General features: G+C 44.2%; 1 protein-coding gene across 1 annotated transcript; it reads left to right on the top strand.

The window, feature by feature from the left end:
- The first annotated feature begins 1,616 nt into the window (after positions 1 to 1,616).
- opn8b (opsin 8, group member b) lies at positions 1,617 to 14,078 on the top strand. Its single transcript, XM_071923332.2, has 4 exons — positions 1,617 to 1,686; positions 11,025 to 11,318; positions 12,666 to 12,991; positions 13,716 to 14,078. Exons 1-4 carry the CDS (start codon positions 1,617 to 1,619, stop codon positions 14,076 to 14,078), a joined length of 1,053 nt encoding a protein of 350 aa, XP_071779433.1.
- Positions 14,079 to 14,535: the final 457 nt, after the last annotated feature.

Raw genomic sequence — 14,535 nt, 5'->3', positions numbered from 1 at the left:
AAAAATTCTAAGTAAAACAAAACCTCCTCCTTCAGTTTTACACAGCCATCATTGAGAGCATACTCACCTCATCCATAACAGTCTGGTACGGCAGCACGGACAGTTACACACGCAAAAAACTGCAGCGCATAGTCAATAAATCATCCAAGAATATTGGCACCATATCACAAACGCACAATCAAAAGAGCAAAAAAAATAATCCCCTCTCACCCTGCTCACCACCTTTTCCAACTGATGCCCTCTAGGAGGCGCTATAGGTCCCTGCCCACCAAATCATCCCGTTTTAAAAAGTTTTTTCCCCACTGCAATAAGGACTCTGAACACTTCTCACTAACCCTGACAGATGTACCTGCACTTTAAAACTCTTGTCAATCTTGCAAATATTGTCTGTGATTTCTGTCTTGTGGTAATCTGTGTATATTGTCTGTTGTGCCAGTCATGTGATGCTGATATCTGTCTATGTTTGAAGTTACTGACTTCAAACATAGACGGAGTGCAACGGTCAGAGCCATATTGTTGAATTGAGCTTACCCACCATGCTGTACCGAAAGCAAATTCCACCGACCCCGGTCGTGTGGTCATTAATTAATAAATGAATGAATGAAAAATTATTTTTTTTACATTGGCACCATGCACACCACATGATAGCAGCTCTATATAAAAATAATCATAATAATAATAATAATAATTATTATTATTATTATTATTATTGTTATTATTATTATTTGGCTACATAACTAATTTCACCTGTAAGCCTTCACCATCTGAAATTACACCAGCCAAGTTTTTTTTTTGTTTTTTTTCCCAATTTGCGATATAAAGTGATGCAATATAAAGTCAAAGTAAATTGTGTTTCAATGTTGTAGCAAGTCAATGTTGTACTCAACCAGGGAAAGCGCACCTGTTATACATTATAATATCATGAGTTTCTACATGTATTGAGTGCAGTAGACTGTTAGTATTCTGTTACATCACCACACTGCCATCTTGGTAGAAAAATAACAAATGATTGTAAGAAATTAACAGGTGATTATAATCAAATGACAGCCACAGCCAATGAGCTGTGTATGTTGTAAAGTACCATATTGGTATTGGAAATGCATGTGAATATGGGAATACTATGAATAGTTCAGGATGTTTTTCTCATCTTTTCCAAGGTTGCCCACACAAGGTTGCCAATTTGTCTATACAGATAGATGAGTGAACAGCAGGCATGGGGCTATCTTGAATCAATCGTGAGCTATAGCCACAGCCGGCAGCATGGAAAGCGCTGGCGCTGTGCGCAATAGGATATAGCCCTGCCCAAATACATGATAGCCATACCTCCAAGAGGACACGCCACGTATTACAGCAATCTGTTGCCATCCTTGAAAGAGGATGGAGACAAGACATTCCGCTCTCACGCATGGGTTCGCCTGCTGCGCTGCGCTGCGCGCTGAGGAGCGTTTGCGCCTGCTGCCTGCTTGAGGTCAGATGGATCTGACACCGTAGCGTAGCGCATCCACAGCGGTCTCCATCCCATGAAGACGGATTATTTTTCTGTTAATCGCAGAATTTAGTTCTGGTCACCTTTTGGCACTAACACAATTATTAGTAGGCTACTGCTCATATCTCTGATGGATATCTACTCCTCCAAACTGCCACCGGCGCTAGACATTGGTGCCGGCTTTTACCTGCTAACTATAGGTAAGTTTAGCTGTAGAAGTTTAAGTGATTGATATAATAACCTGTTGTAGTGCTCAGAAGCTTTGTATCACCGAGCAGAATGTTATTTCTTGCGCACAGGTCCTCAGTGTGCAACTACTGTAGACTGACTGAATTCCAGAGTGAATTAGCCTGTAGAATATCCAATATCCAAGATTTGGAGAGTTATCTTCCTTCAACTGTTATGAACTGTTTAAGATCACAGCAAATAGAGTGATTTCCTTAAGTCTCTCGCTGGCTGTCTGGCAGTGATGTATAGGTAAGTAAAAAAGGTGGGGAAACGATTATCTGCAGGTGGTGATCATTACAATGCAAACAACCACCATTAAAAAAATAATAATAATACTTTATACTTTTTCCACTATTATACAACTCACATCCGTTTGATACAGGATGTAGGCTATATCCTACTATGAATTTACATTTTTTTGTTAGCCATAAACTCTAATTCATAAATAAAAAGCTGTTATAAACTGAGATAAAACGGGTTTACCCTCCACTACCTCTCTGATGTCTAGTGTTGATAGTGAGCTTCAGATGTGTAGATGCTTTCAAACTGGTGCTTTTCTCTCATCTCATTTCACATCTCTCTCGATCTGTCGCGCGCACACACACACACACACACACACACACACACACACACACACACACACACACACAGGCACACACGTCAGATACAGAAGTCTTCGGCAGAGTCAAGTGTTTTCGAGGTGCCATTATGGGTGTAAACTGCATAAAGTCACCGCTTCTGAGCATCTCATCCATCTTTGTGTGTGTTTGTGTGCGTGTGTGTGTGTGTGTGTGTGGGGGGGGGGGGTATGAACACAATGTCCATACCTCTATGGTTGCAATATGGGCCGCGCTAAAAATCCTTTTCAATGATGCAATAAATGAGTTAACTTAAATTGGCAGCATGTCTCATTGACAGATGCTAACAAAAATTGATTGGTTCTCTTTCTAACTCCGGTATCTAGCGATCGAACCACGGAAGCTCAAATGACACCCCGTCCGTTAAGAAAATTATATTTTTCGTTAAGAAAAAATCTTTCCAGTGTGGGCTAGCAGCTTACACCGGCTAGTCTGCTCTTGCCTGGATAGCCTTTAAGCTAACGCGTTACGGCGAGCGTGTCCCCGCTAGCTTGGCAGCTTTACACCTGCTAGCTTGCACTTGGCTATTCTAACCAGAAAAGCTTCCGTCAAGGCGTCTTTTCAAGCCCATTCGATTTTTCCATACCATGGCTTCCACCTCGGCAGCCACGGATTCGAGTGGCAAGAAGAGCAGGGAGTCAGCATCCCGCCTTTGCCCGGCGGCATGTGGATCCTACATTTCGGGCAGGGACCCCCACCCCCTCTGCATTGTATGCATGGGGATTGGCCATGCCAAAAACTCCCTTGCTAACCCCAAGTCTAGTCTGCAATGCTGCAGCATGCCGGCGAAAATCCTGGAGAGGAGACTACGTGTCGCTGCCTCCCCTAATGGTGATCCCCCTCTCACCGCCTCTCAGCCGGCAGCAACAGAGTCGGCTAACAAGCCTTCAGCTCAAAGCTGGGGCGACATCATGGATACGTCTGACTTCCCCTCGCTGCTCAGCCAGCTCGGGCCTATGGAGGACGACGTGGAGAGGGGAATGGTTGACGATGATGACGATGCTGCCTCAGATCTTCTTGCTGAGGGTTCCTGAGGACGAGGAGGAGGACGCCATCCTCCCGCCCCAGCCATCTAGGCCCCCCAGCTCTCAGGGCAGGACGGCTCCTTCTCTCTCACCCAATGTCAACCTATATGATGTGTCCAAGCGAGCTGCGGCTAGGCTAGGCCTCAAGTGGCCAGTACCCCAGACTGGCCAAGGAGCTGAGAGGGACCTGTATGACGGCAAAGTCCTCCCCACCTTACAGGCCCCTGCCAAGCAGCTCATGCCCGCGGTCCCAGCATGTGTCAGGGAGATGAAGCGCTACTGGGATAAGCCTTTTAGACACAGAGTGCCCGTCAAGGGTTTTTCAGGGCTGGATATTCAAGGCATGGAGGAGTTGGGGCTCTCCGGCCCACCCCTCGTGGAGCCAACCATTGCATCCCATCTTCATCCCGACCCCTGTGCGACCGCGTCTGCATCCAACCCCCCTGACGGGAAGAAGAGGCGGGCCACCCAGGGATTTTCCTTACCAACTGGAGGGGAATATGTATCAGCACCACGAGGTCCCTGTTCTTTTCCCCCCGGGACAGACCCACCGCCCCTCCCTCCGCCTGCAAAACGGAGGAGAGGGCCCAATGTTTCAAACTGTCCCGAAAACTGCTGTGTGGCGGCCCACTGTGTTCTCCCAACCCACAGCTGTTCAGCAGTTCGAGCACAAGTTCCCCCCGTACTCCCTGTTTCACCCCCCCCTCAGCCCTGTTTAGGCCTGGGAGACGGGGGTCCTTCTTTGTTCCCGTGTGGCCACAAAGCACAGTCCCAACACCGTGCACACCACACAATTTTCCCACAACAAATAAAACATCGGCTGTTGCATCCAGCACTTTGCCGAGGGCACAGCCATTAAAAAAACAAAATATAAAGGGGAATCCCGTTTACGGCGAATGGGTTCTCAATCGTCAGGTGGTAAGACAGATATGGCAGAGATACGGCCAGGCTGTCGTAGATCTCTTCGCATCGCGGGCAAACGCGCAGTGTCCTCTGTTCTGCTCACTGGCACGCTTTATGAAGGGCGCGCGCCAGAGGCTCCTTGTTTCCAAACCCCTTTTCCCGTCCTGGGATCTTTCTGTAGTGCTCGATGCTCTGTCTCAGCAGCCTTTCGAGCCATTAAGCATCATTGATATGAAATTATTGTCTTTTAAGACTGCATTGCTCTTGGCTTTATCCTCAGCGAAGCGGCTGGGTGAAATACAGGCTCTCTCTGTTCATTCTTCCTGTATGCAATTCGCCCCAGGTTTTAATAAGGTGTGCCTTATACCTAACCCTGCGTTTGTGCCCAAAGTGATAAGCCCCTCTTATCACTGTGCCCCTATTGAATTGGTGGCTTTTCATCCCCCGCCTTTCTCTTCCCCCGAGGAGCAGAGGCTAAACTCCCTCTGCCCGGTGCGCGCTTTACGCACGTATGTGGAAAGGACGAGAGATTTTAGGGGAGCTGACCAGCTATTCGTGTCCTGGGCTTTACCGCACAGGGGTAAAGCTATTTCTATCCCACTGGATAGTGGGTGCTATCCGACTGGCATATGAGAGCAGGCGCTTACAGGCTCCGATGGGTTTGAGCCCATTCCACTCGGGGCATGGCCACCTCTTGGGCCCTGTTCAGAGGGGTTTCTGTTAAGGACATTTGTGTGGCGGCAAGTTGGGCTTCGCCACATACATTTGTCAGATTTTATAGACTGGATGTCATGGCGCCCTTACTGGCTCATTCTGTCCTCCAGGTGGGCGCTGTCTGATTTATATATTTATATTGCGCAGCCCCGTATCTTTGCCCCTGATCAGTTCCTCGTTCCGCTACAGAGGTGATTCCTGCAGCTTCCTGCTATCAGCAGCTTTCATCTTACACATCCAGTCAGATAGCCAACTGTAAGGACAATCAGCCAGGACGACCCATTTTGTATATCATGTGGATGTAATTGCCAACCAAAACAAACATGTTGGCTGTAAACAGCACCCAAATTCCACACACAATCTCTGCCTTTAGAATGAAACAGTGAGTCTACTGAATTACAATAGAGACAGTGAAATATTTACAAAACATAGTGAATGTTGGCATGATACTGGCTTGGGCTAAACATAGTATTTGTTGAAACAATATGAATCATGTGGCCAAAAGGGAGCAAGACAACTGGCCCTGATGCAGCCATCCTGTGGCAATAAAGGCACGAAAATCCATCAGCTCCTTGTTGCATTTATTTATGTGTGCCACCATTTCCACACTAAAACACTATCAGCCATGCAAACCTAGATATTTAACCTACTCCGAGTATTAGCGAGAGTAAAGCGAGAGTTTTTTTCTACTAATAGAAAAATACAAAAAAAAAGCACTACTGGTAATATTTCCAGCAACTCGGAGAGTACTAATGGCCTTCCTAAAAGCTTTCTAATTTATGTCAGGCTGAACCTTACTGCCACCTTGATGGCCTGGAAACTGAGAGAGAGAGGATTCCCTTCCATGCTTTTTTTTTTTATCTTCGGTCTCTACAACTATAGGCTATCTTGATGAAGCCATGATAAATTGAACACACAACTTCAAATGCTATTTCGTGGGGACTTTATTTCCTTTTCTGTTAGTTTTCCCCAATTATGGGGAGTAGCTTATAAGAAATCTTGGCTTCCACTGAAGACCAGGCTTACAAATTTACAAAAGAAACAAATAGCAAAAAATAATAAACAAACAAAAAAAAGAAACTCAGTACTATTCCAGTACAGATAACACGTCACAGAAATGGTGACAACTTGGCACAAATGTGGCACAAATACGGCAGTGGCACCTCTATAAGCGGAAGAACACAGAAACATATTCACCACACTGCCCTGTAAATTCTCTAAAATATCTGTGCTAATATATCAAATTTAGCAGCCATTTCAGTTAACAGAGAAAGCAACATTCATTGTGCTTTACACATTTGACAAACAAAAATACAAAACAGCAAAAAACAGAAATAATCATCAAACTGTTTCATACCGAATTCACAGCTAGCAAACTGCTTGCACGTGTGAGGTTTTCAGTCCACAACCATCTTCAATCCTACCAAAACAATCGCACAAAATGTGGTCTTTTATAAGTGCATCAAACGACATTAAACCACTATTTTACAGAATTGTGCAAAATAACCTCAAAACCACATAAGATGCTTGATAAATGTTCTCACCGTTGGAACCGGTGGCCATCCGCAGCGAAAAGTAGCGCATTCTACTTCCTGTATTTTCCCAGCGTTCCCTGACCACTCAGCAGGCATAGCGCTCCAGGAAATGGTGAAGCCACGCCCCCTGCTGTCCAAAGTAAGCATCCCCAGCCAGATCGCAGCAACGGAGAACTTCATCCACATGGATATTATTATTTTACCACCTGGTTACATTGAATTTAAAAAAAGATGAACAGACTTCCTTTTCTTTCTCTTTTCTGCTCTTTTTCATCTGTAGCTGTAATCAAGTAGAGAGTTGTGCACTTGTTTTGCTGGGGGAAAGTGGAGTCACTAGCTGGCTCTCTGTGTCTGAAGAGAGGGACCCTGGAGCACATCCTCAGCTGCTGTTCGAAAGCCCTGGGCAAGTGGCGCTACCACTGGCGCCATGACCAAGTCCTGAAGGCCATAGCGGACACAATCTGCGGTGGGATTAGCCACTGCAAGCGCCTCCATCCAGTGAAGAAGACCATCGCTTTCGTCAGGGCTGGAGAGAAGCTAACATCAGCTGCCAGGACCACCTCCTCTGGCCTGCTAGCAACAGCACAAGACTGGGAGCTGAAAGTTGACCTGGGGAAGCGACTGAAGTTCCCAGAAACTGTTGCCACAACAACGCTAAGGCCAGACATGGTGCTGGTCTCGGAAGCCTCCAAGCAGGTCATTCTCTTGGAACTCACCGTTCCCTGGAGGACCGCATTGAGGAGGCCAACGACAACGACAACAACATGCTGGGCATCACAGGGGCCAGTAGGCGAAGGGCCATCAAGTTGGCCACCGAGGCAGCAGAAGTTGCTTCAAGGTGGCTGTGGATCAGGAGAGGAGAGCCATGGGTGGGGTAGTGCTACCTGGACACAAGCCGGGACTTGGTCAACCCCGGCGGGGTCGCCTGGGCGAGGGTGTCTGATTGTTGAAAGACCCGAAACACCCAATGACCCCAGGTAACATCACTGATGATGTGTCCAGGTGCATCACAAGGTGATGCATGTCACATGCATAATCACAGTGATGATGGTTAATGACTGTAATCAATTCCACGGCAGTTGCACAGCATTCCAGGGTGAAGTATCCTAAAGCTGATTCTCAATTTCAGTGCGAGTCAGGTACTCGATTTTGAGTAGTCTGTATCTGAGGCGACAGGCGGCGTCGACTGACCGGCTGAATGTTGTGTTGTACTGTCAATAACCTGCTGCAGAGCTTTTCATTAGTCACCCTGCCTTCCCTCCCCTGAAGGAAGGATCTTATGTTAAAAAAAAAGGGGTGAGGGGCGGCTTTGCTGTAGAAGCAGCTGGCACCTGTCAAAGTCATGGGGCATTGTATGAGGAAAACAAATACAATGTCCCTGGCTGTTTTTATTTTGATTGTTCCACTAACAGGCAGGGTCACGCAGAATTAGGTCAACGATCTGTAAACAACACCTTGCAATAAAAGCATAAAGACCAGTTACACCACATGAAAATACAACTTTATGTCAATTTACCTTTCCTTTTACTTTAGTGAGTCTAGGAGGCGAATTCATAAGAGAAAGCTTTAAATCTGGGTTTCAACAATGGGAAATCTCCCAAGAATTTTGCAGTACTACAATCCCAGATTAAGTGACACAAAGACGCTGTTGTAGTTTTACAGAAAGAGCAGTTAATCATCAGTATCCGTAAACTTTGAAAAACTATGAAAATATTTTTGGATTAAATGTTTTTTAATATTTTCAAGTGCACTTTTCTTGTTTTATTTGGTATACATCTATATGGTAATTCGTTTTTTATTGTCTTGCTATTGATTTATTAACATTACTTTTTGGAATTACATTCTTTCTCTAATGAAACATATCTCTTATTTATTTGTTCATCTTGAATCGTTTATGTCAATCCCTCCCACAACCCATTTATAATCAAATTTTAAGAGTTGGTTCAAGCACCCTGGTTTGGAGGGCTGGAGGGGCTGACGACCATCTCATACCTCATTCATCTCTTTGAAATTTCTCTGTTAGTAGAGTAGAGGAAACTTTATTGTCCCCGAGGGGAAATTTGTCTTGGGCACAGTGCTACGGTCCGTTGCTTCACATAAAAAACATCACAAAAACATCACAAACATGAGAAGCGTTTGACACGATGCTAGACAGTTGCTTCACATAAAAACATCTTAAAGACATAAAAAAGACATTTGACTATACATTTGACATTGGCAACACGACGGCTTAAAAAGAAACTGTAGGAATTAAAGTGCAAAAGTGCTAAGTGCTAAAGTGCTTGTGTATTTATTGCACATTACTCTATTGCACTAAGATTTAGCAGTAGAGTTCAGCAGCTTGATGGAGGCTGGAACAAACGATAGCTTCAAGCGGTTTGATTTGCACTTTGGCACACAGAGTCTTCTTCCTGATGGCAGAGGTTCGTATTCAGAGAAGAGGGGATGTTGAGAGTCCGCAATGATTTTTGTTGCTTGTTTCATGACTGCTTGCTCGTACAGGCTCTGTATGGGCTCATATTCTTTCTTCCCTATTACCTTCATAGCCGGTTTGTGCATGCTGGCAAGCCTGCTTTTCAGTTGCACTGTTAGGTTGCCAAACCATGCTGTAATTCCATATCCATATCTACGCACTCAGGAGGGATGTGCCATTCTCCCCGAATCTCTCATTAGCACTGAAACGGACTGGGATGTCTCCGGTGATGTGACTGCTCCGCTCCTGCTCATTAGAACAAGACAAATCTCCTCTCAAATCCCTTGCTCAAACCACACAGATGTCAGGCATGCCGCCTAATAATGAAGGTGGAGAGGAAACTGTTACGCCACGGGTATAAAAAGACACCGTGTAGAATATCATTAGGACATGCTTAGAATGAACAATATGTGAATTTACGCCACAACTTACTTTAAAAGCTCAGGAAAACAGAGGCGTTTTAGGTCTGGATTTGATGTCTTGCACGCTGTCTGCACTGCTGGCTAATGCAGCGCAAATTATGGGGTGCTGTATGAAAAAGCTCTGACACCTTCAGGGTCAACAGACAGATTTTCGGTGAGACACGGAGATCAGCCTCAGCAGATCAAAGGATATGAGCGGGCAGATGAAAGCATGTCATCAAAACAGGGCATTATCCCATGCAAGGCTTTAGAAAACAATACAATAATATTAAAATCACTTAAAAACACTTTTGATGGGAAGTCAGTTACAGGTTGTGTAGGGCTGATTCGGCCTTTCGCAGGATAACGCATCACAACTCCTTTGTCTCAAACTTATAAAGCTATGCAGAGGCAAGACGGCAGGTTTAATCGATGTTCATAGTTGTGAATCATCCAGATAACGATTGAAATTGCTCATCAAAATCACGTAGGACTTTTTGCACGCTGCGTGTTATTTCCTCTCCCCCAGTGTGTGTTCATCATGGTTTTTCTTGCTGCAGATATACAAGCAAGTGCCAGAGATTAATGCAATTATTCAATTCAATTATCTAACTATCTATGAATGGCAGTCCACTGTTATTCCCTCCACCCCACCCCCACTCATCCCTCCGCTCGATTCACGTTTCTCTCAGGTAATCCCTCTGTCGATGTGTTTCTCCACATCAATACTCTCCATTTCTCAGCCACTTGCAGTTAAACAATGGTGGTGAAGTGAGCAGCTGCTCTTGCCACCACCATCCATCTATCCATCTATCTATCCATCCATCCATCCATCTATCCATCTATCTATCCATCCATCCATCCATCTATCTATCTATCTATCTATCCAGTGTCCATTTTTTTTTCAAATGGTAATCTTAATTTGGGAAAGAACTGTTCAAATGTTTTGTCCTCCTTGCCATCATCTTTAGTCAATCATCCTGCATACTGAAGAAATATTTATGTATGTATTATCATCTGCATTTAAATGGTTTTATTATTCAAAGAAAAAAAAAACTGAAATTACATAAGAACTTGAAATTCCTTTTCTGAGGAAGATAACTCTTTTTTTCTCTTTAATACATTTTCAACAGACAAAAAAAATAAAATACAAAACCTGATAAATGTGATCCTCGGTCATGCTAGTCCATTGGGTAAAACGTATCATGGTGCTGGCTGGAGTCTTATCTCACATTCTAACTTAATTTGGGATTTTGAGTTGCCCTGCTATTCCCCTGATGTATATCCTGTATGTGCAGTTAATCTCTGTTTTGTTGACTGTTCCCACATTAAATTAGGGATGCAGTGATGTTTGCTACAGTGCAAACATCTAACAGCTTAGTCTTTGTCACACACTACAGAGTGGAAATCTGATATAATCCACAGCAGACCCACTTTCCCTCCTGTACTGATTCAAAACATAGCATGGCTTAGTTTACTCAAATATGTGTTTGCACATTGAATTTCTGATTACAAAGTTCCATAAGGATGGAACATAATTCCCCCATGTTTAGCTAAAACGACCTTGTGTCCTGTTTTTGTTTCTCGCTGCTCCCTCTCCCTCTCCTCCTCTTTGTCTCAGCCGTTTTCTCCATCGTGGGGAACCTGTTGGTCCTCATCATGGCATTCAAAAGGTCATCGAGCATGAAGCCGCCAGAGCTGCTGAGTGTGAACCTGGCGGTGACGGACCTGGGAGCGGCTGTCACCATGTATCCTCTGGCTGTGGCCTCAGCCTGGAACCACCGCTGGCTCGGGGGAGACACTACCTGTGTTTACTACGGCCTGGTGGGGCTCTTCTTCGGCGTGGCCAGCATCATGAACCTGACAGTCATGGCCATCGTGCGCTTCATTGTCTCCCTCAATCTGCAGTCTCCCAGTGAGTATTTATAATAAGGGGTTCCTGCTGGTCCCCTGCTTCCTGGTATTTCCAGGGAGATCTATTCTCATTTGTGGAGCAGCAGGATATTTCAGTACCAGATTTGGTTCTTTTCTTAACTTGGTTTACCCTGAAAACTGTTTGGGTAGCCCGGCAGGGACCTGCAGCAATCATCTGAATCTGTTAATGACTTCCTTTCTGCCTAGTCAGCAGATGTGTCTGTCTTTTAAGATGCCTTTTGTCAGGGGGATGCAGAGGTGATTTCACTGATTAGTTCCGCCTCTCTGGTTGAATGTATGCTAATCAGTGAAATCACCTGGTGTAGTCTTTGGTTGGAATTAAAACCTGCACACTTGGCCCTCCATGGCACATGATTGATGTATATCCCTTCCTTTTGTGTTCAGATCCCCCAGCTGCTCACTTTGGGTGATCATCAGTCTAATGATGAGTGAACAGTGTAGTACGTGAAGAGTGTGCCATTTTTTTTGCTTCTTATCAAATACTGTCTGTGTTTGCATGAGGAAGTTCATTTTGGGATCTGAATGGCATAGTTCATTGATTTTGGTGTTTATATCATGTCCTTAGATTATTTGAAATACAGCTGCTTTGCCACGCAGGCTCTCACAAAATCTCCAGTCCTTTCTTGGAAATGTGCAGAAACATATTCCTCAATGCAAATCTTTTATCCACTAACAAACATTTGCTGGCTTGCCTGCAGGTCTGTTACGCGCCTGATGGAAATAAACCGATTTGATAGGGCAGGAGACATACAAAAAAAAAAAAACTACAGTTGGCTGTCTGAAAGCTGTGTACTGTACAGCTTACTGGGGCTGAGTATTGTTGAAAATTCTTTATCAATACCAGTTCCAAAACTTTAATAAGTGAAGGCAAATTTTATGATGCAAATTTTTAATAATTTTTTGTGTCTGCAAAATTTCATTTGGAAATGTCTAAATGATTTAGGATAGAACTGAGAGTTCAGATACATCAAAAAACTCATTCAAACATGAGTACTTGTGTACAGTATACACATATACAGTAGTTCTTCAGACCCAATATGATTCAGCCTTTTGATGTCTTTGTACAATGAAACTACAATGAAAGGAATATTTTTTCATTTCTATAGTCTGGGTATTAATGTTTTGACCCTTGCAGTCCTTATTATTGGCAGCTTGTAATGTTAGCGAATCAGAAATTTAGCTTACTGTACTGTTGTACTCATTGTGACCATCTCTGGATAAAAGCATAGGCGAAGTGCCTAAAATGTAAATGCAATAAAACCCCTCTATAATATACAACAGTATTTTGTGAAGTTGTAAAGCGAACCCTCTCTCTGTCTCTCTGTAGAGGAGAAGATCAGTCGGAGGAAGGTGAAGATGCTGTGCTTGTGGACCTGGATGTACGCACTCCTCTGGGCTCTGTTCCCCATTCTGGGCTGGGGCAGGTACGGCCCGGAGCCTTTTGGCCTGTCCTGCTCGCTCGCCTGGGGAGACATGAAGAACAAGGGCTTCTCTTTCGTCATCTCCATGTTCTCCTTCAACCTGGTCATGCCTTCTGTGATCATCATCTTCTGCTACTTTGGCATTGCCATCAAGCTCTATCTCACCTACAAAAACTCAATGAACAGCAACCAGGTCCCCAATATTGTCAAGCTCCATCGCAGGCTGTTGATAGTAAGTGGCCCTTCCTGAGATAAAAGCTCTGTTATTGACTGGGGATTTGACAGCATGTGTTGCCTTGGCACATTTCAGTCTCTGTGAAGTGTCTGTCCTTCTGGGCTTCTTCAGCAAACACTTGAATGTAACTTGGAATGGAAAAGTCTTAGAGTCTTAGAAGATGCTGAATATTACAAATGCATTCCAGTCTTTCTGTTGTCCTTTTCTATCTCATCCTCATACACACACACACACATACACACATTGCTGCTTGTATAATCTCAATGTGTGCGTATGTGATACAATTTACTAAATTGCTCATCATTCATAATGTGATGTGTGCAGTACACATTCAAGAGGAATGCTGATTAACAAACTATGATTACAGTTCACTATACAGTGTCACTCTTGGCTAAGCCATAAACACTGAGTTGTTTTGCTTTACGTGAAATATAGGTTTAAGTTGCGACAAAACAAACTTTATTGTTGAGGTTTTCTAGTACTGCCTGCTCATGAAATCACATCAATTGCAGTACAGTCACACAGTTAAATGATATTTCGTACAGTTGCTTTATATGAGAATTGACAGACTCATTGTTATTCTATTTCATATTTCATTATGGCCTCTAGTTGTAGAAATCCCCTTTGTATTTAGCAACATGAAAACCCAATACACACTCTTAATGCAAAAAGTGGTATTTTGTGGTATTTCTACTGACCTTGTCCGCCTGTTCTCTTGCAGATCGCTGTTCTGATCAGTGCAGGCTTCATAGGCTGCTGGTCACCCTATGGCATGGTAAATCTGTGGTCCATTTACCATAACAGCAGCTCCATCGCCCCCGAGGTCAGCCTCCTGCCCTGCATGTTTGCCAAGAGCTCCACTGTATACAACCCCATGATCTACTACATCTTCAGCAAGACCTTCAAAAGGGAGGTGAAGCAGCTCGGCTGGCTGTGTGGAGGCTCTAACGCCTGCCACGCCTCCAACAGCATCAATGACAATGGCATCTACATGGTCAGTGATAAGACCAGGTCCAGGGAAGCCAGGCCGGCCTTCCAGGGGAGCAGAGAATCTAAGACAGTGACTTTGAGCCAAAAGACTTGAGTCCTCGTTGTTTGTCGAGACACAGTGTAATGATGGATCAGAAGAAAGGACACTGCTTTCTTCACAAGACTCTTGTGAACTGTATAAAAAAATGTGATTTCATCTCATAAGCCCACTACATTGGCATAAAAAATATTGTGTTTTTGTATTGTATGAAACCTTCATAAGCACTACTGGTGTGTGCTATTACAACATAACAAGCAGGGTAAGGCCCGTTACATACTCCGCGCAAGGCACGCATACACTAACGCAAGTACATGGAAGTATTTTATTATCTGGAGCATTAACATATGAGCAGAATGTTTAAAATGGTTACTGTAGAGGAATGTGTACTTTTATACATTCTCCATTGCTGCCAAAAGAAAAGGTTGAAACGAAGATGGTACGTGTGCCAGATCAGCCAGTGTCTCTCCTGACTGAGCCACCGCCATTTTCATTTGTTTACAGAGGAAATGAC

The sequence above is a fragment of the Centroberyx gerrardi genome, chromosome 18 (assembly GCF_048128805.1).
Source record: "Centroberyx gerrardi isolate f3 chromosome 18, fCenGer3.hap1.cur.20231027, whole genome shotgun sequence".
Taxonomy (NCBI): Eukaryota; Metazoa; Chordata; class Actinopteri; order Beryciformes; family Berycidae; genus Centroberyx; species Centroberyx gerrardi.
The sequence above is the reverse complement of the archived record's forward strand: the minus strand, read 5'-3'. Positions and strand labels throughout refer to the sequence as shown.